This window comes from Phyllobates terribilis, unplaced genomic scaffold (assembly GCF_046119375.1).
Source record: "Phyllobates terribilis strain yellow unplaced genomic scaffold, ASM4611937v1 Scaffold_5__5_contigs__length_657084704, whole genome shotgun sequence".
NCBI classification, from domain to species: domain Eukaryota; kingdom Metazoa; phylum Chordata; class Amphibia; order Anura; family Dendrobatidae; genus Phyllobates; species Phyllobates terribilis.
In genome coordinates this window covers 39,354,969-39,376,586 of record NW_027362765.1, presented here as the reverse complement: position 1 = coordinate 39,376,586, position 21,618 = coordinate 39,354,969, and the positions used below count along the sequence as shown (strand labels likewise).

At 44.1% G+C, this 21,618-nt stretch overlaps 1 protein-coding gene across 4 annotated transcripts in view; it reads left to right on the top strand.

Moving 5' to 3' along the window:
* Positions 1 to 21,618, top strand: part of LOC141270614 (uncharacterized) — a 239,212-nt gene that overhangs the window by 158,254 nt on the left and 59,340 nt on the right. For 3 of the 4 annotated variants that reach the window (XM_073680683.1, XM_073680682.1, XM_073680681.1), the window contains one exon: positions 11,138 to 11,235. In XM_073680683.1, coding sequence (XP_073536784.1) covers positions 11,138 to 11,235 — 98 coding nt within the window. Of the gene's footprint in view, positions 1 to 10,393; positions 10,544 to 10,672; positions 10,853 to 10,935; positions 11,060 to 11,137; positions 11,236 to 21,618 lie in introns of all 4 variants that reach the window. The other variant, XM_073680684.1, reaches the window with a different exon arrangement.

Genomic DNA, 21,618 nt, shown 5'->3' with positions numbered 1-21,618 from the left:
GGGCTACGCCAGATGACCTGGCCTCCACAGTTACCAGACCTGAACCCAATCGAGATGGTTTGGGGTGAGCTGGACCGCAGAGTGAAGGCAAAAGGCCAACAAGTGCTAAGCATCTCTGGGAACTCCTTCAAGATTGTTGGAAGACCATTTCCGGTGACTACCTCTTGAAGCTCATCAAGAGAATGCCAAGAGTGTGCAAAGCAGTCATCAAAGCAAAAGGTGGCTACTGTGAAGAACCTAGAATATAAGACATATTCTCAGTTGTTTCACACTTTTTTGGTAAGTATATAATTCCACATGTGTTAATTCATAGTTTTGATGCCTTCAGTGTGAATGTACAATTTTCAAAGTCATGAAAATACAGAAAAATCTATAAATGAGAAGGTGTGTCCAAACTTTTGGTCTGTACTGTATATATATATATATATATATATATATGAACTATTAGAAACTATGTAACTACAATTTTACTGTATAAGATTATAAATAAATATTGAGACATTGTATAACATTTTGATACATTATAATTACAGTTTTTCCTTAGCCACTCCCTAAACCAAATCTTCTGTCTCTCTCAAATATCTCCAGGAACGCCCTATTTAGGAAAGACATTTTTCTATCCTTCAAAACCTCAGAGAACTGTCTGTCCTTCTGTCCACATTCCCTGACGTCACTCTCACCTGGTCGTCTCACCTGTCTCTGTCCGTCTATTTCGGCCATTTTCTTTTCTAGGGAAAAGTCACAGCTTTGCATTTTTAACTCTTTCTGTGGAGATATGGAGTTTTGAATCATCTGATATGGCTTATAACAGATATGAAATCTCCTGCGTATTTGATAGAGTTCACTATGGGGATGACTCAGTCTAGGAGAGTTTGATATTGGCTTTTGGTAAGATTTTACCTTTCCTGGTTTTATAAATTTAACTTGATTTATTTTCTTTTCACGATTCTCATGTTTTCTTACAAAATCCAGCAACTGAGTGCATTCAAATAATGAATTTTTTTGTGATGCCAAAACTTGGGACACTATATTTAGGAATTTGAATTTTTGTACAAAAGTTGTTATCATATGTTGTACTTTTCCATTTTTGATCAGAGCTTTGTACAACCGTTCAAATATGGACATGAATGTATATGTACATTCCTTCCTACCAATCCTTAGTTTCTGCAGATCTTCTATGTTGGGAAAATCCTTTGTGACACAATAAATCAAATATCTTAATCTGTCCGAATCATTTTCCCATCCATTAGGAGAGTCATTTTCACAGGGCATTAAATGTAAACGTCTGGACAATGTCACAGGAATCCATATTTTAAATAATTGATTCCTCTCCTCATTGGATAAATCAAACTTATCAGAGAAGCTCTCAAATGTCTCTGAATTTCTACAGGCATGGATTTTAACATCATATTTTGGCATGATTTTGTATAATTTTAGCAAATTTTTCCTCATTTTAATTTGTAGTTGAGCCTGGGTAATTCCTGAATTCTCTGATATTTTTAGTGGCTCTTGAACGTCCGTTCCTCCTACGTCACTCACGTCTCCTCCCACATCACCTAATATGTCAGTTTCTCGTATGTCAGTCATGTCTCCTCCCATGTCAGGTTTCTGTATGTCCGTCTCTTGGTCAGACCCAAGGTCACCTTCAGTTACAGACACGTGTCTCAAATCTTGTTCATTTTCCACATTACAGTCAGAATCATTGTCACTATCTGACACTTCTACACTATTTTTCTGCTTAGAAATCTCAAGTACAAAATCATGAAATACCTGTACAAGATGTAGAATATTCCGCAATTTGTGTTTCTCTCTATTTACCAATTTAGAAGTTAACTGTAAATTCTGCAATTCACATTCTTTGTATAAACTGAGCCACAAAACGTCTACGTCATTTCCTACATTAACTTTGAAATTAATATTACTTTGTTTAGCAAAAGAAGAAATTATATCCATATTTTGCTTACCTTAAGATTCCTTGGCTTCCCTTTATCAGCACGTCCTGTCTTCAGTTCGTCTGATTCTTTTCCTGTGTGATTCTGTTCCTTGTTAGTACCTCAGTCTATAGGTTCCTTTCTGCTTCTCGTGACAAACTAGTGAATTTACTGACACGTGAACAACAGCTGTTCAGCTCGTCAGGACTTCCCCCCTTGTTCATGGACGAAATTCACTTACTTAATTTAAAAAACGAAAAAACAGGACTGGCTGGCTCACCATTGTAAATTAATACTCTTCCTGTATTATTTTTTCCTACTGAGGACTACGCAAAGTATCAATATCACGATATTCTTATAAAAAAATGTATCTATTTATTCTTGGATTGTCCATTAAAAAGAATCAGATTGCAGCAGGTACATACAATAATTAGTTATAAAGTAATTGTCCATTTGTCCATAATTAGCTTAATTGTTGAGATTCACCCATCTTTCCTTGGATCCTGGCTGGTAAATCATGTCTTTGTCCAGCACGTGTCCAGGCCTACATGTCATCTGTTTCTCAGCATGAAGATTCTTCTTGTGGGGTGGGAAGAGCAAGAGCCCCCCCCTTTCTGTACCATGGGCTTTTATAGCCAGTAGTATGGCACACCTGTTCTACATATGGTAGTGAACCAAAAATACACACACAAATAGCGCATGTCAAGTAGACACGATGACTGAGGCATAGAACTCAGATTTAAGAAAAATGATTATCGATTATTAATTATTTAACAGAAAGAATATACCTGCCATTCATCTACTAGACGCACTCTGTCTCGTCTGGATTATATATTTGGATCTAGTAACTTGCCAGTTTGGGTGGGAGAGGTAAAGCATGGGAATAGAGGTATTTCAGACCACAGCCCAGTAATAATTAACATTAGGTCCGGTCAGACTGGTAATTAATCTTTGGAAACTCAATCCATTCTGGCTGAAATTGATAGGCCCTAATGACAGAACGATGGACCAACTGGACTGTTTTATTTTGACCCACCCTGAACCCCGAAACACCAGTCTATTCTGGGATATACTAATTGCATACATGAGAGGCTGTCTATCCTTTACAATATCATATATCAAACGAGTAACATCAAAAGAGAATGAGGAAATGGAAGAAAATTTGAGAGAATCGGAAAAAGCTTACATTTCTAATCAGACAAATAAAAATAAAATTGAATGGTTAAGCTCCCATAGATTATACACACAATATATAGATACAAAATCCAAACATAAATTATTTTTTACCCTTCAATCATACTTTGAACTAGGGAGCCAATCCAGTAAATTTCTAGCATTTATGGTCCGTCAGCACAATACATCGAATACTATACTTCAAATTTAAAAACCAAATGGCCCTTTAGCCACTGCAACTGATGATATACTTGAATGTTTCTGTGAGTATTACAAAACATATAGATCTGGAAGTGAAACTGATACTTCAGAATGCCTTAAATATTTATTAGATATAAAATTTCCTACATTAAGTACGTCTCAACAATCCTTTCTAGATGCGGATTTTACTCTGGCAGAGATAGACAGGGCCATTACAGATATGGCATTGGGTAAGGCGCCGGAACCATATGGTTTTCTCATAGAAATGTATATTAGATATCGAGATGTGCTGGCGCCTCTTCTTCTAGAAGTGTTCCAACAAACCTATGAGGGAGATTGTCTCCCAAACTCCTTCTATGAAGCATATATAATAGTACTTAAAAAAAGAAGGAAAAGATCCATTAGAATGTGGGTCCTATCGTCTCATATCACTAGTGAATGTAGATTATAAAATTTTCACTAAAATTCTAGCCTCTAGGCTAAACTCAATAATCTTGGAATAATACATTCAGACCAAACTGGTTTTATGCCCGGGAAGAATACGTCCATAAATATTAGAAGAGTTCAATCGGTTGTACAATACAGTTCCATGGTATCTGATAATGAATGGGCTATAGCCTCATTAGATGCGGCTAAAGCTTTTGACTCGCTGGAATGGTCCTTCTTATTTGCTTGTCTTCAGAGATGCGAGTTTGGTCCTAGATTTCAAAAGCGCATAATCTATAGAAACCCTAAATATATCCAAACACAGTAAATATCACCTACAATTAAATATTTTTCCATTACTAGAATACTTTAAACGTAAGTTTGCCCTATGGAGTAAAGTACCACTATCTGTATCTGGTCGTATAAACCTAATCAAGATGATTCTACTTCCAAAGATTAGTTTTTTTCTTCAACACAGTGTCAATTCCCAAATCCTTTTTATCAACACTTAACTCACTGGTCTCTTCCTTTATATGGGGGAAGTGCTAGACCTAAGCTTAAACTATCCACTCTACATAGATCTAAACAAATAGGAGGGGCAGCACTGCCAGAATTTTTTCTATATTATCTAGGAGGACAACTTAAAGCAATGAGTAAATGGATGCCTAGTACTTACGTGCCTAATTCAGAAACTCACTTGGCCCACGCTGCTGGAGTTGACTGCCTTTTGGGTGTTCTAGAAATTGATAAGCCAAATGTCCCTAGATTATTACCACTTCTTAAACTGGCGCGATCGATCAGGAGGCAGACTAAAAAGGTGCTTTGTTTCGATAACATTATAGCTGAGATGCCACTATGGCATAATGCATACTTTCCTATTCTGTTAAACCACCCATGCACTCAGTTTTGGATATTACATAATATATTTTTATTAAAAGACATATACGAACGAAACGTCCTAATGTCCTTTGAACAATTACAAAACAAATATGGAATTCCTAGGTCTCAATTTTTTTGATACCTTCAACAGCAACTCAATCTCACTTGCAAAATATGGCCACCATCAAGTTAATATCATCTTTCCCTTTAATAGGGATACTCAAATCACAAGGCCCACAGGGCCTCATTTCCACTTTATATACATATGTTATACATAGGTGTTGAATCTACTCCCCTGGGGGTAAAAGAAAAATGGAAGCTTCTTATTCCTAGTATTCAGGATGAGGACTGGGAAGAGATTTTGGAGTGTTCAACCAAAGTTTCTCCGTCTGCTAATAATAAAATGATCCAATTGTACATTATACATCAATCATATTTAACCACATTGAGGTTATTTAGGATGGGGCGATCCTAGACCTTGAAATGTTTGAGATGTCATGCACCAGACATGGACTTTATACACATGGTGTGGAAATGCCCAACTATTTTTTCTTCTTGGAATGAGGTTACTTCACTACTATCTTCCCTGATATCTATTCCAATTCCCCATGACCCGTTAATTTGCTTATTTGGAGTTTTGGAGGAAGAGTGGTTGGGACATCATACTAAGAGGGTTTCCTCTTCTTAGCCAGGAAATTACTAACTCTACACTGGATGGGTAATTCCCACCCATCTCTTAGATCCTGGATTGAACTGGTCAATTCACTCATACCATATGAATGAACGGTTTACCAGAATAGAGGATGTTTGGAGAAATTTAATAAGATCTGGGATCTCTAGAATTCGTCCCATCTTACTGTCCCAACACACAGATAATGATTTGAGATATAATGATGAATTAAACAAAAAGTATAGTCACTCATATTTAATTTTCGGAATACCATAAACACAGCAACTTTTAATTATCTTTCTAAATTTCTGTAATAGGATAATTTTTGGCAACAAAGTAGTTCTTTATTTTTTTGTAGTTTTAGAGAACACTTGTTTTGTTGGACATGTCATTCTGGGTAATAATTAATTACACGTACACAAATTTGAAACAATAAGTTTATTGACTTTATAAACCTTGTGTACAGTATATGGTTGTGTAATTGGAAAATACATAAATAATAAATTTTTATGAATATTCTGCTTTATTAATGTAAAAATCTATAATATATATCAGTTGAATATGCATTATTCTCAATGTAAAATGTCTATTTGTTAATAAACAAATATAAAAAAAGTTATGTTCCCAAAAATAATACCAATAAAACGTCAATTCGTCCGAAAATAAACCCTCACATGACTGTCGGCAGATGTATAAGAAAATTATAGCTCTCAAAATATGGCCATGCAAAAAATTGTTTTTGCAATAAAAAGCGTTTTTTAGTTTGCGACAGTTGCCAAACAGAAAAACCCGATATAAATCTGATATTGTGGTAATCGCATCGACCCGAACTATAGAGGTGTCTAATCCAGGGGCGGACCTACAGCCCGTGCAGCCCGTTCATTGAACGGGGGCCCCGAGGGAGAGGGGGCCCCTGCAGCCTCCAGCAGGGCCGCCATCAGGGCATGACTGTCCTGACTCCAGTATGGGGCCCCCCCTCTTGTGCGTCTCCTCATGGGGCCCCCGCAGGGCCGACGTCAGCACCCGGCGCACCCGGGCAAATGCCGGGGCCCTGAGCAGGCGGGGGCCCTCACCGTCGGGCAACCCGCGCCCTATGGGACCCATGAGCGGAGGAGAGCGGTGTCAGCGCCCGCTCCCCCCCGCTTGCTCAGGGTCCCGGCACAATACTTACCTCTCCCCATGCCTCCACAGCAGCTCCTGCATCCTCCGAGGCTGCTGCACTGTAACGTCTCAGGTCAGAGGGCGCGGTGACGTCTCTACACCGCGCTCTCTCCTGAACAGTCACAGCGCAGAGCAGGATGAGGCCGGCGACGCTGGAATCCGGAGCAGCGGCAGCAGGTGAGACGTGAGGTGAGTATTTGATTTTTTTTTTATTGTATGGAGGCCTGTGGCAGTATAAGGGAGGTTGGTGAGGCGGGGGTGTGTGACATCCTGCATGGGGCATTATAAGGGAGTGGGTGTGTGTGACATCATGCAATCGGCATTATAAGGGACGGGGGTGTGTGTGACATCATGCATGGGGCATTATAAGGGAGGGGGGGTGTGACATCCTGCATGGGGCATTTTAAGGGGGGGGTGACATCCTGCATGGGGCATTATAAGGGAGGGGGTGTGTGTGACATCCTGCATGGGGCATTATAAGGAAGGGGGGTGTGTGTCATCCTGCATGGGGCATTATAAGGGGGGGTGACATCCTATATGGGGGTGGAACAGCCTGCATGGGGCATTATGTGAGGGAAACAGCCTGCGTGGGGCATTATGTGTGGGGAACAGCCTGCTTGGGGCATTATGTGTGGGGAACAGCCTGCATGGAGCGTTGTATGGGGGCCAGTATTCTGTATGCAGCGTTATATGGGGGCCAGTATCCTGCATGGAGCGTTATATGGGGGCCAGTATCCTGCATGGAGCGTTATTTGGGGGCCAGTATTCTGTATGGAGCGTTATAAGGGGGCCAGTATTCCGTAAGGAGCGTTATATGGGGACCAGTATCCTGTATGGAGTGTTATATGGGGGCCAGTATTCCATATGGAGCGTTATATGGGGGCCAGTATTCTGTATGGAGCGTTATATGGGGGCCAGTATCCTGTATGGAGCGTTATATGGGGGCCAGTATCCTGTATGGAGCGTTATATGGGGACCAGTATCCTGTATGGAGCATTTTATGGGGGCCAGTCTCCTGTATGGAGCATTTTATGGGGACCAGTATACTTTGTGGAGCGATTCGCTGGTTTCTGAGCTATTGTGGAATTTACAATAGATATCACTCATGTAATGTAAGAAGTGAAATCTTTGCATTGTACTATATATATATTTCTCTTCGGTATCTGTGCATCATGAATCGTGGTATGTGTTAAAGGGGCCCACTGAGACTCTTTCGCCCGGGGCCCACAAAAACTTGGAGCCGGCCCTGGGTCCCCCGGCCCCATGCTGAGCGCTAACCGCCGGGACACCTCAGCGCTGCTTTCCTCTGTGTGCGGCAGCGCCTTCATGATTCCCCTGACTTCCGGTCATGTGACGGCGCCGTCACATGGCCTGAAGTCAGGAGAACCTGGTGGCAGGGACGTGGACGAGCGCCAGGATTCTGCAAGGATCGCATGGGGGTAAGTATAACAAGTTTTATTTTTTTAAAATGCAACTAATTAGCTAGGAGTGGGGGGAATCAGAGATGCACGGGGCGATGAGAGATGCACGGGGGGGGGGTGAGATGCACGGGGGAGGGGATGAGATGCACGGGGGGGATGAGAGCTGCACATGGGGCATGAGAGCTGCACATGGGGGGGTGAGAGCTGCACATGGGGGGATGAGAGATGCACGGGGGGGTGAGATACACGGGGGAGGGGATGAGTTGCACGGGGGAGGGGATGAGATGCATGGGGGAGGGGAAGAGATGCACGGGGGGGAGCTGCACATGGGGGGGATGAGAGCTGCACATGGGGGGGTGAGAGATGCACGGGGGGGATGAGAGATGCACATGGGGGGGGTTATGTTTACATAACATTGTTGCCCTATGAAGGGCAGGGGGGGGGCCCAAAAATTTCTTGCACAGGGGCCCACTACAGTCTGTGTCCTTCCCTGGTCTAATCACTTATTCCGCACGAGGAGCTGGGTAAAAAATAAAAAAAAACTATTCTTGACCTGCTAATAGCATGGTTGGCCACAATTTTGTGCACCTCTGAAAGGAAGGAAACCGCTGAACAGAGGCCAAATGGAGTACAGATTAATTCTTTGCCTTATTAGTAAATGGATCCTTCGGGGGTTTCTTATGGATCATGGCATTCAGCGATTTAATGGAAATATAGGGTGCTTCAATGCTACTGGTAGCACAAAGGCTTCGGAAAGTGCTATGGCGTTTCTCCCCCCAAAAGAAATCCAGCGTATTCTGCACTCCTAAATCCAATTGTACCCTACTTTCTGAGCCTCACAATGTGCCTAAACCACAATTATCCAATTGGTAAAGTTTCTCCTTACGGAGAGTGACATGTTAAGCATGTCAAGGTGAAGAGACTTTTTAAGCCACAATGCTCCTCTGGGAAATATGCAAATTGTCTCTTCAGCGAGGAAGAGAGCTAGAACTCTAGTGCCACCTCTAGGAAGCAGCAATCCTAAAACACAATATTGACTCTTCAAGGAGCCTTATCACATGACTTGGGATAATAGCCAAAATCTCAATTTGCAGACACTGTGTTTCGGGGTAGTGCCCCTCGTCAGTGCAAAGTGTAAGAAATGGTTTGGCTGAGTGAGAGGCGTCTGACCAGTATCCAAGGGGTAAAGTTTATCCTTGCAGAGAGTGACACGTTAAGCATGTCAAGGTGAGGAGACTTTTAAGCCACAATGCTCCTTTGAGAAATACGCAAAGGAGCAATGTGGCTTAAAAGTCTCCTCACCTTGACATGCTTAAAGGGAACCTGTCACGTCCTAGTAGCTATGTAAACTGCCCCCATAGCATTGTTAGTGATGCAATGTGCACCACACCATTACTGACACTGCCAAACCGGTCATGCTGAAGGATGTTGCAGGCAGCACATCGCTCTCCATGGCATCTCCAGACAATGTCACGTCTGTCACATGTGGTCAGTGTGAACCTGCTTTCATCTGTGAAGAGCACAGGGCGCCAGTGGCGACTTTGCCAATCAACATTCAAAAGTGACCAAAACATCAGCCAGAAAGCATTGGTACTGAGATGTGGTCTGTGGTCCCCACCTGCAGAACCACTCCTTTATTGAGTGTGTCTTGATAATTGCCAATAATTTCCATCTATTGTCTATTCCATTTGCACAACAGCATGTGAAATTGATTGTCAATCAGTGTTGCTTCCTAAGTGGACAGTTTGATTTCACAGAAGTTTGATTTACTTGGAGTTATATTCTGTTGTTTAAGTGTTCCCTTTATTTTTTTGAGCAGTGTATTTTTGGACAATCTACACAGGATCTACAGAACTGTCAGGATTTCTGTTGTCCTTCTACAATTTGACCACTAGTAGGTGCTATTGTTTACGTTGACATTGGGCTGGACTTCTTACCACAGGAGGCTCTCCACAAAGAGAAATATTAACCCTTAGATCCCAGTCCGAAACCTCTAATCCTACCATATCAGATCTCGTGCTTTGCACTGAAGAAGGGCAACACCCCGAAACATAGTGAAACAAATTGAGATTCTGGTTTGGCTCATTAAACGGGACTTTAAGAATTGCGACTTCCAATAGGTAGCACTAGAGTTCAAGTCCTCATCCTTTCTGAATAGGCAATTTGCATGTGTACCAGTGTGTCATCCAGGACAGACATTTCGCTGGCCAAGCAGTACAGCAGCTGGTGGTTGCAAGAAGTGTGTTGTAGATCTGTGAACTAGCTGCGGGCTGCGTTTCGCTCATTGTTAACTTTGAGTGGATAGGTGAGTGCATAAGATGGAGTCCCTCTGTACAATCACATTCAAGTTATGAGTACAGCGAGTGGGCAGTATTTGTGACATTCTAGAATATATTTCATCTGAGAATAAAACAGCCACTCTTTAAATGTTGTTATATGTTTCCTTTCATCTCCAGTAATTGTATTTTTACATATATTATTACATAGGATTTTTTTATGATTATACATTGCCTCATCTTCTTGCCATTTAGGTCTCTACAATATCGGATCCTCTCTGTGGAGATCTTTTATATAAGAGAATTTTCCTAATTGACCCATTAAGGATTGATAGAGACAAGGACAAGATGGCGGAGAGGATATTACACCTCACCCTAGAGATCCTCTTTCGGCTTACCGGAGAGGTGAGAGATTCTGATAACGTCACATTACATCATTCTAATCTATGGGAATAACAGATGGACAGAACTGGAGAGGTGAGGACTCTGGAAATGTCTGTAGTGAGGTTTATTAATGTGTCTCTCCATAACCAGGACTACATATTAGTGAAGAAGACCTCTAGTGAGCGCTTTCAGGCCCCTGTGTCTGAGGGATGGGGAAGACCCCTGAGTCCAATCACAAGGCCTCCATCTCACCCCTTGATTTATGAGGACATCCATGACCAGAAGATCCTAGAACTCACCTACAAGATGATTGAGCTGCTGACTGGAGAGGTGACACTGCTGGGAATGCTGGGACATTGTACAGTAACACTATGAAAGGATTTGGGTAATGATGGTATCACTGTATTTGTCAGGTTCCTATAAGGTGTCAGGATGTCACCATCTGTTTTTCAATGGAGGAGTGGGAGTATTTAGAAGGACACAAAGATCTGTACAAGAATGTCATGACGGAAATTACTCAGCGCCTCACAACACCAGGTAATAGGCAGGACAAATACAGCCTATAATTATCTGTCTGTAAAGAATGTATTCAGTCCATGTATGTGTTATCTCCAGTTCTATCCAGTAAGAGGACAACACCAGAGAGATGTCCCCGTCCTATCCTTCCACAGGACTGTAAACAAGAAAATCCCAATGTTCCTCAGGATCATCAGGTAGAAAGAAAGATTATTAATATTTAACAGTCTTTGGCTCGATCTCGAGCAATGGCGACTTGACGGATGAACGATCTGTAGGAAGAATGATCTTTTGCTAGCCTAAATAGGTCCACCAGGGTCTTTTCTGTCGTTATTTTGATTGTATCAAGCCTTCAGGTTGCTGGTCTTCCTCTTCATCTTATTCCTTCTATTCTTCCTACCATTGTCCTTCTCCAGTAGCTACTCTCTTTGTATGATGTGTCCAAAGTAGGCAAGTCGTAGGTTGGTGATCCTTGTTTTCAGTGACATGTCTGACTTGATTAGTTCCAAAATTGATTTGTATGATCTTCTTGCCATGCATGGTATTGATAGCATAATTTTCCAACACCACATTTCGAAGGCGCAAATTCTTCTTCTGTCCCATTTATTTACCGTCCAGACTTTGCATCCTTATGTCACTACACAGAAAAACAAACTGTACGAGCCTCGTCTTCATCGCCAGTGAAATGTTCCTCGATTTGAAGACCTTGTCCAGGGACTTCATTGTTTATTTACCTATAGATATTTTCCTATTGACTTCCGGTGTTGTCGCTGCATTTTGAGTGATCATTGATCCGAGTAGGTTGAATTCCTTTACAACTTCCTGTATATTGCCGTCCATCTCAAAGGTGTCTTAGTTGTACCTGGCAGTAGTCAATATCTTTGTCTTCTTTGTATTGAGTAGCAGTCTGTAAAAAAGTCCTTAGTGAGAGCTGGAAGAGCCGGTAAAACACTGTAGACAATTCTTCTTAAAAGCAGAAAGTGAAATATTGTTAAACTCACGCCTGGACCGTCTGGCGTGAGCGTGGATCATGGTCCCACTGGGTCACGGGTCGAGGTGTGCCTGGAGGGGCGTGACGAGGGGCCTCACCATATCCGACCTCTGATGTATGGCGGCTTCACAACTCTGTGATTCGAGGAAGGTGGATCATGTACTACACCAGGGCAGACCTCGGTTACCCGGCTGCTGACCCACAGCGAGGTATGCAGGAACAGGCAGTTTCGGCGGTATGTGAATAAGCACTGGCAGGTGCGGTAGGTTCAGCAGGTATGGTATACAGACAGGCAGGTAGACTGGCTGGGTAGGGCCCAGTACAGATTAGAATATAGGAGAAGGACGGCGGGCGCAGCCAGGGAGCGGAGCGGGGCGGCAGGCGCTGCCAGGGAGCGGAGCGGGATGGCTGGAGCGGCCAGGGAGCGGAGCTGGATGGCAGGCGGGGGCCGGCAAGACAGGGCTCTGTTCACATAGAACAATCAGGGTCAGGAAAGCACAGGAAGATAGCAAGTACACAGAGGATAAATACAGGGACAGGAAAACGGGACCAACAGAGCTACTTACAATGAAGTAACAAGTGGACACTCTCATAAACTGAAGTACAGAGACGACCGGTAGGAGATAGGTTCTGGAACAGACACTGGAGGTAAAAGGGAAAGATCGCAAATAGATGCTAACAGGTTCCGGGCAAGGACACAGTTCAAACAGGAACTGACACAAGAACGGGATACAGGTACAGGCCTGGGTACTCAGCCCCGAGGGTGGCGGAAATAGGCTAGATACGGGACATGACCTGGAAACTCAGCAGTTGCATAGAACACACTGAAAGATACTGATGCTCAGGCACCTCCTAATGGGTGGAGGTGCCTTAAGTACCCAGTGCCTCACAGAAATAGGCTGAGGACACTTTAGGAATGTACGCACTGTTCCTTTAAGAATCAGGAAGTGCTGGCGCCGCCTGCCCTAAGCATGCAGCCAAGATATATGCACACAGCAAGCAGAGGAACTAAGTGTGCAGCCTGGACTGTTGAGTAAGTCGGCAGTCTTGCATGATGGGGGATGGGAAGCCATGCCGGCATGTCACCAGGGCTGTTACAAATTTATTCAGAGATATGCTTCAGAACAGTTCAGAATGCAGGCAGGGAAAATATACGGCACGCACAGATCAGCAAAACAACATTGGGATATCTGGCGATGGACTGCCCTTGCGGTGCACTGGCGATAGAATGGCTTCGAAAACAACAGTTTCAGAGGCTTTTTATACATTGTTTAGACAAAGAAACCACAAAGTCGTATACATGATAACCTCATACTGCAGAGAGAGACGTGTATTTTAGAACAAAGCATATGATAACACTATATGACAACATTAATGAACATTTTCCCAAACTACATTAAAAGCTCATAAATCTCTGTTCCTCTTATCTATTGTTGTTACTCACATACACTGATGGCTCCTGATTCTGGTTTCTATCTCAGTTCAATATATACACTACTCACTACCATATAATTCCACTATCACAGTGCCCTGCAGCTGTTCCAATTAATGTCCCTGGACTCCATCCATACTTACTAACGGCACTGAGGTCATTTTATACCTCTATTCTAGGGAGAGCCTCAGCTCTTTTAGCAAAGTTAGTTGACTAGAGATTGTCCAAGATGGCTGCTAGGCCCAACATGGCTGTTCAGAATATTAGGACTTGTCATCATTCTCTTATACTGTCCTATGTTCGAGTTTTCCATCTTGACACTGTAATAAGTCCTTCATTCCATCTACACTTGTTGCTATCAATGTTGTATCGTCTGCGTATTTAAGATTGTTGCTGATGTGTCCAGCAATTTTGATTCCTTCTTCTTTTTCGGTAAGTGCGCAGTGCACTGTGAAAGTATTTGGCCCCCTTGAACTTTTCTACCTTTTGCCACATTTCTGCCTTCAAACATAAAGATATAAAATTCTAATTTTTTTGGGAAGAATCAACAACAAGTGAGACACAATCGTGAAGTGGAATGAAATTTATTGGATATTTTAAACTTTTTTAACAAATTCAAAACTGAAAAGTGAGGCGTGCAATATTATTCGGCCCCCTTGAGTTAATACTTTGTAGCTCCACCTTTTGCTGCGATTACAGCTGCAAGTCGCTTGGGGTATGTCTCTATCATTTTTGCACATTGACAGGCTGAAATTCTTGCCCATTCTTCCTTGCAAAACAGCTCGAGCTCATTGAGGTTGGAATGAGGGCGTTTGTGAACAGCTCAGATCTTTCCACAGATTCTCGATTGGATTCTGGTCTGGACTTTGACTTGGCCATTCTAACACCTGGATACGTTTATTTTTGAACCATTCCATTGTAGATTTTGCTTTATGTTTGGGATCACTGTCTTGTTGGAAGATAAATCTCCGTCCCAGTCTCAGGTCTTTTGCAGACTCCCAACAGGTTTTCTTCCAGAATAATTCTGTATTTGGCTCCGTCCATCTTCCCATCAATTTTAACCATCTTCCCTGTCTCTGCTGAAGAAAAGCAGGCCCAAACCATGATGCTGCCACCACCATGTTTGACAGTGGGGATGGTGTTTTGTGGGTGATGAGCTGTGTTGCTTTTACGCCAAACATTTCGTTTTGCATTGTGGCCAAAAAGTTCGATTTTTTGATTTCATCTGACCAGAGCACCTTATTCCACATGTTTGGTGTGTCTCCCAGGTGGCTTGTGGCAAACTTCAAACGAGAATTTTTATGGAGATCTTTGAGAAATGGCTTTCTTCTTGCCACTCTTCCATAAAGGCCAGATTTGTGCAGTGTATGACTGATTGTTGTCCTATGGACAGACTCTCCCACCTCCGCTGTAGATCTCTGCAGTTCATCCAGAGTGATCATGGGCCTTTTGGATACATCTCTGATCAGTCTTCTCCTTGTTCGAGATGAAAATTTAGAGGGACGGCCGGGTCTTGGTAGATTTGCAGTGGTCTGATACTCCTTCCATTTCAATATGATTGCTTGCACAGTGCTCCTTGAAATGTTTAAAACTTGGGAAATCTTTTTGTATCCAAATCCGGCTTTAAACTTCGCCACAACAGTATCACGGACCTGCCTGGTGTGTTCCTTGGTCTTCATGATGCTCTCTGCACCTGAAACAGAACCCTGAGACTATCACAGAGCAGGTGCATTTATACGGAGACTTGATTACACACAGGTGGATTCTATTTATCATTGCCAGTCGTTTAGGACAACATTGGATCATTCAGAGATCCTCACTGAACTTCTGGAGTGAGTTTGCTGCACTGAAAGTAAAGGGGCCGAATAATATTGCATGCCCCACTTTTCAGTTTTGAATTTGTTAAAAAAGTTTAAAATATCCAATAAATTTTGAAGAGAAATGCTGACCAAATGCAACCTTGCCTGACACATCGTTCTACTTTGAACCATGCTGTATTCTGTTCGGACTGTTGCTTCTTGGTTGATTTAAAGGTTCATTATGAGACTGATCAGATGGTTCTGAACACTCATATTCTTCATGGTATTCAAAAGTTTTATGGTGATCAGCACAGTCGAAGGCTTTGCTGTAGTCAATGAAGCAAAAATAGATCTCGTAGTTGTATTCTTTGACCTTTTCCATTATCCATCTAATGTTAGCAATTATATCTATTGTTCATCTTCATTTTCTGAATCCTGCTTGTTAGTCTGGCACCTCTTTGTCAAAGTAAAGCTCTAACCGTCTTTTTAGGATCTTCATTAGTATTTTGTTGGCATGAGGTATGAGCGCAATAGTCCGATAATTTCCACCGTCAGTAGCATCTCCCTTCTTCGGAATAGGAATAAACTTGTATCTTGCCAGTCCTTGGGCGACTTACCAGTTGTCCATATCTGTTGACACAGTCCTGTGGTGACATCAACTGCTGCTTCAGGAGACTTTATTAGCAAACGTTCATGATCAGTTCCACAGTCAGCTCATGGCCTTGTTTTCACGGTAATGATCGATGACCTCCATCTTTGGTGAACACATACAGGTGCATCTCACTAAATTAGAATATTATCGAAAAGTTAATTTATTTCAGTTCTTCAATACAAAAAGTGAAATTCATATTATATAGAGTCATTACAAACAAAGTGATCTATTTCATGTGTTTATTTCTGTTAATGTTGATGATTATGGCTTACAGCCAATGAAAACACAAAAGTCATTATCTCAGTAAATTAAAATAATTAACAGAAAACACCTGCAAAGGTTTCCAAAGCATTTAAGAAGACCCCTTAGTCTTTTTCAGTAGGCTCCACAATCATGTGGAACACTGCTGACTAGTGTTGAGCATTCCGATACTGAAATATCGGGTATCGGCCGATATTCGCGGTATCGGAATTCCGATACTTAATTCCGATACTTTTGCAATATCGTATACCGGAATCGGAAGTTCCCATAATGCAATGTGCCAGTTTCATTTTATTCAGCCAATGAGGATCCTAAGAAGTGTGGGCACATCCTGTTAGGCATGTAGGCATCTTAACTAATGGCATGGCTGTGATTGGCTGCTGAAATGATGTCATGATGCACTATAAAAGCCGCCGCCGCCATTTTGAGCTCACTCTGCTGTGAATTCAGTTAGGGATAGGACGCTGTTGTTCTGAGGGACAGTTTTAGCTACCTATTTGGTCTATTCTGCTTTACCCAAGCTACTTTATAAATCGCTGTGCCTTGCAGCGCTAGTGCACAGTTCTCTGAGTGCAGCTCACCCTGTAGTGTGTACTTCAGCCACGTCTGGTTGTAGTGCACTCAGTGTGTGTCACTGCCTCATACATTGTCCTTTTTTGGCAATTCATAATTTTTCCTGATATCTCCTATTAGTGTGGTGGTTCCATCCGTATTCAGCTAAATTGGTTCCAAACACACTATATAGGAGTAGTTAGAGGAGCCTTTCTGCAGCATTGTGCCCTGCAGCCCCAGACAGATTAGTATTAGCCAATTTTTTGTAGCCTCATCTATTGCATTGTAGGTTACCTTCCTACATTGTAATAGCTACAAAAAGTTTGTGATACTATCGGTATTACATATTTGGGCACATTCAGTGTCTTTTTGTGACAAAAAAAACCTAAATAAAGTTCACCAAACACTCCACTTTACAGTTGTGTAGGCCACATTAGCTCATATTAAAGTCTAGTCCACACTTTATAAAATTAGTGTTTCTTATACCTGTTAGCAGCTGTTCAGGAATAAGCACACTAAGCCCTTAGTACTTTTCTGCCTATCTTTATCAGTCTACCAAGATGAAGAAGGCAGGGAGTAAGGCATGTGGTCGTGGTCGTGGGCGTGGAGTTTCTGCAGGGAGAGGACGTGAGGATTCTGTGCCTGCAGGGAGAGGACGTGGGGATTCTGTGCCTGCTGCGGGCACCAGTGACTCTGCATCCCCCAGTTTTACCAGGGAACAGTCCTTTATGCGCAGCTTTGTAGGAGCTAGCCGTACCCCACTGCTGCGGGAGGACCAAATTGAAGCCGTTGTCGGATGGATGGCAGCTAACGCATCGACTTCAATTAGTTTCAGATCTTCTCAGGTCCTGAGCACTGAAGAGCACCCATCTTCACCACCTGCCAAATTGCCCAGGCAGTCAGAGAGCCCTGGACAGGAGCCATCTCTACTTCTGTTCTCTGAATCTCTTGGCTTGGAAAGAGGGGGCCAGCCAAGCAGAATTCGAGAATTTGAAGAAGAGGTAGTATGCAGTGATGCGCAACCGTTTTGTCTCTCTGAATCTGAAGAGGCGGGTGGGCCAGTGCCTATGGTCAGCAGCACACCTCAGTATGCATCTGATGATGAGACTCAGGTGCCACTTTCTGGTGCGTACTGTGCTGTCGAGACTACCCAGGAGAAGCAGTTGTTTGAAGAGGGTGGTGTAGATGATGAGGTCCTTGACCCATCATGGCGTGAGGGACAGGAAGGTGGTGGGAGCAGCTCTGAGGAAGAGATTCCCTGAACGGCCCAAAAAAGAGGGAGGGGGCAGACTTGGTTGCCAGTAGCCTCCACTTCGGCACCCATTAGGAGCATGGCTCTTCCAAAATCCAAAGCGGGCGCTCCCAAGACTTGCAGTGCCTGGTCCTTTTTTGACACAGTTGCAGATGACATTTGCTTTGTCAAATGCAAGCTGTGTAATCAGAAGGTGAAAAGAGGGAAAAGTGTCAGCAACCTCAATACCACAAATATGTGGAAACATGTGCGGACCAAGCATGTGGTAGAGTTACAAAAACACACTGAAGACCTAGGCCAACCTACAGCGCCACCTACCACCTCTTCAGCTCGTGTTGTAGCCTCTTCCTCCAGCTCACACACAGCTGGTTCGGCTTCCTCACAGGATCGCCATGGAATAATCTCTGGCACTGTTGTACAGAGACACAGTGTAATTCCACCCACAGCACCACTTTCCCTGTGATCCTCACACTCCCAGGCCAGTCTACAGCAATTTTTAGCACAGGCATGGGAGAAAAGGCGCCCATACTCGGCAAACCACCCCCGAGCACAGGCTCTGAATGCTGGCATTGCTAAACTACTGGCCCTTGAAATTCTATCATTCAGGCTGGTGGAGACTGACACCTTCCGTAACTTTATGGCATTGGCAGTCCCACAATACAACGTGCCCAGCCTCTTTTATTTCAGCAGGCATGCCGTCCCTGCCCTGCAACAGCATGTGGAGGGAAAAATTAAACATGCGCTACAAAACGCCATCAGTAGCAAGGTCCACCTGACCACCGATGCGTGGACCAGTAAGCATGGACAGGGACGATACCTTTCCCTCACTGCCCATTGGGTAAATGTTGTGGAGCCGGGTACAGATCTTGACTCCTCCTCATACTCCAGTTCCTCTGAATCAGCGCTGCAGGAGCCGTCACGGTCTACCTCCACATCGACCCGTGAACGGTTACTTGTTATGATGACCGATATGAGCACAGCCGTGGCCAAACGTCAACAGACCGTATTAAAATTAATTTCTTTGGGGAATCGAAGCCACACAGCGCAGGAGCTCTGGAATGCCATCAAGCAGCAGAGCGACGTGTGGTTTGTGCCAGCGAATCTCCAGCCAGGCATGGTAGTGTGTGACAATGGCCGAAATCTGGTGGCAGCTCTGGGCCTAGGCAACCTCACTCACATCCCATGTCTGGCACATGTGCTCAACTTGGTCGTGCAGAGTTTTTTGAGGGACTATCCGGATCTTGATGCACTGCTTCACAAGGTCCGCATAGAGTGCTCTTACTTGCGGCGTTCCAGCAACGCAAGATCGCGCATTGCAGCTCTGCAGCGCCGATTACGTCTTCCGGAACATCGCATCATATGTGACCTACCCACCTGGTGGAATTCAACGTTACATATGTTGGAGAGGTTGTGTGAGCAGCAGGCAGCAGTAATGGAGTACCAGCTGCAGCAGGCGCAAACAAGTCGCAGTGCGCGCCGTTCACACTTCACCACCACTGAGTGGGCCTCTATGAAGGACATTTGCCACGTTTTGCGTGCCTTCGATTATTCCACGCGGATGGCGAGTGCAGATGATGCACTAGTCAGCATGACTATCCCCCTTATCTGCCTGCTTGAAAAAACACTGCAAGCACTAAGGGAGGAGGTTTTGGAAGAGGTGGAGGATGAGGAGTCACAAATGCCATCTGCTTCTCTACAGTCTGCGCAACGTGGTTCCTCACAAAGGCCTAGGCAGGGGACACTTTGTGAGGAGGATGAGGAGGAGTCAATGGAGGAGGAAGACATCTGTCCAGAGGAGGGAGGTACACAATGCTCTAGTAGTCAGTATCTAGAGCGAGGGTGGGGTGATGCAGAACAGGCACAGATCACGCCTCAAGCAGGGGACAGCGTTTCTTGGCCAGTTGGCAGTCTGCAGCACATGGTTAATTTCATGCTGCAGTGCCTGAGAAACGACCGCCGCATCGCCCACATTCTCAACACTGCTGATTATTGGGTGTCCACCCTCCTAGATCCTCGCTACCGGGACAACTTACAAAGCCTCATAACACTATTGAACCGGGAGCGTAAAATGCGGGAGTACCAAGACGCACTTGTGCATTCCATAATGTTCTCCATTCCAACCGAGAGCAGTGCTGCTAGTGCTTTACAAAGCTGCTCAGTGCGTCGAGGCAGTGGAGGAAGCTCTGCACAAAGAGGGAGCAGAAGCAGCGCCTCAGCACAAGGCAAGACCAGTATGGCCGAAATGTGGCAAAGTTTTGTGTCCCCGCTGCCACAAAAGTCTACACCATCACAGACTGCCCCAGTCAGCAGGAGGCAACGTTTCCGTCAGATGGTGACAGACTACATGTCTTGCCCTCTCAGTGTACTCCCAGATGGCTCTTCTCCCTTCAAGTTTTGGGTCTGTAAGCTGGATACATGGCCAGAGCTTAGCCAGTATGCATTGGAGGTGCTAGCTTGCCCTGCTGCTAGTGTATTATCGGAACGCGTCTTTAGTGCCGTAGGTGGTGTACTAACAGACCGTCGCATGCGACTATCCTCCAATAACGTTGACCGGCTTACTTTTCTCAAAATGAACAAGGCCTGGATCTCTCATGAATTTGCCAGTCCTCTTCCAGAATAAATAATTGGTTGGCAACAGTATCCAGGTCTCCTGTTGTGTTCATGTTTCTACCACCTGAAATGTAATCCCTGAGCTCCAACACCGCCAGTTGGCGCTCAGAAGTGCTGTCTGCACAGTCAACACTTGCTGCCGTGTTATTGGGGTTCAGTAACGTCAGCTGTTCCCCTGCTGTGCGGACGGCAATTTCTCCTGCTCTGTCCACATTCTCACTACTACAGATTTTAAAGTTGCTCCAATTACACCTCTGGCTCCTCTGTTTTCAGTATTATCCCTGAGCTCCAACACCGCCAGTTGGCGCTCAGAAGTGACGTCTGCACAGTCAACACTTGCTGCCGTGTTATTGGGGTTCAGTAACATCAGCTGTTCCCCTGCTGTGCGGACGGCAATTTCTCCTGCTCTGTCCACATTCACACTACTACAGATGTTAAAGTTGCTCCAATTACACCTCCTGGCTCCTCTGTTTTCAGTATTATCCCTGAGCTCCAACACCGCCAGTTGGCGCTCGGAAGTGACGTCTGCACAGTCAACACTTGCTGCCGTGTTATTGGGGTTCAGTAACGTCAGCTGTTCCCCTGCTGTGCGGACGGCAATTTCTCCTGCTCTGTCCACATTCTCACTACTACAGATTTTAAAGTTGCTCCAATTACACCTCTGGCTCCTCTGTTTTCAGTATTATCCCTGAGCTCCAACACCGCCAGTTGGCGCTCGGAAGTGACGTCTGCACAGTCAACACTTGCTGCCGTGTTATTGGGGTTCAGTAATGTCAGCTGTTCCCCTGCTGTGCGGACGGCAATTTCTCCTGCTCTGTCCACATTCACACTACTACAGATTTTAAAGTTGCTCCAATTACACCTCTGGCTCCTCTGTTTTCAGTATTATCCCTGAGCTCCAACACCGCCAGTTGGCGCTCGGAAGTGACGTCTGCACAGTCAACACTTGCTGCCGTGTTATTGGGGTTGTGAGGCAGTGACCGGGATCGTATACGAGGGACAGTTTATATCCCCCAGAATGTGTACAGAGA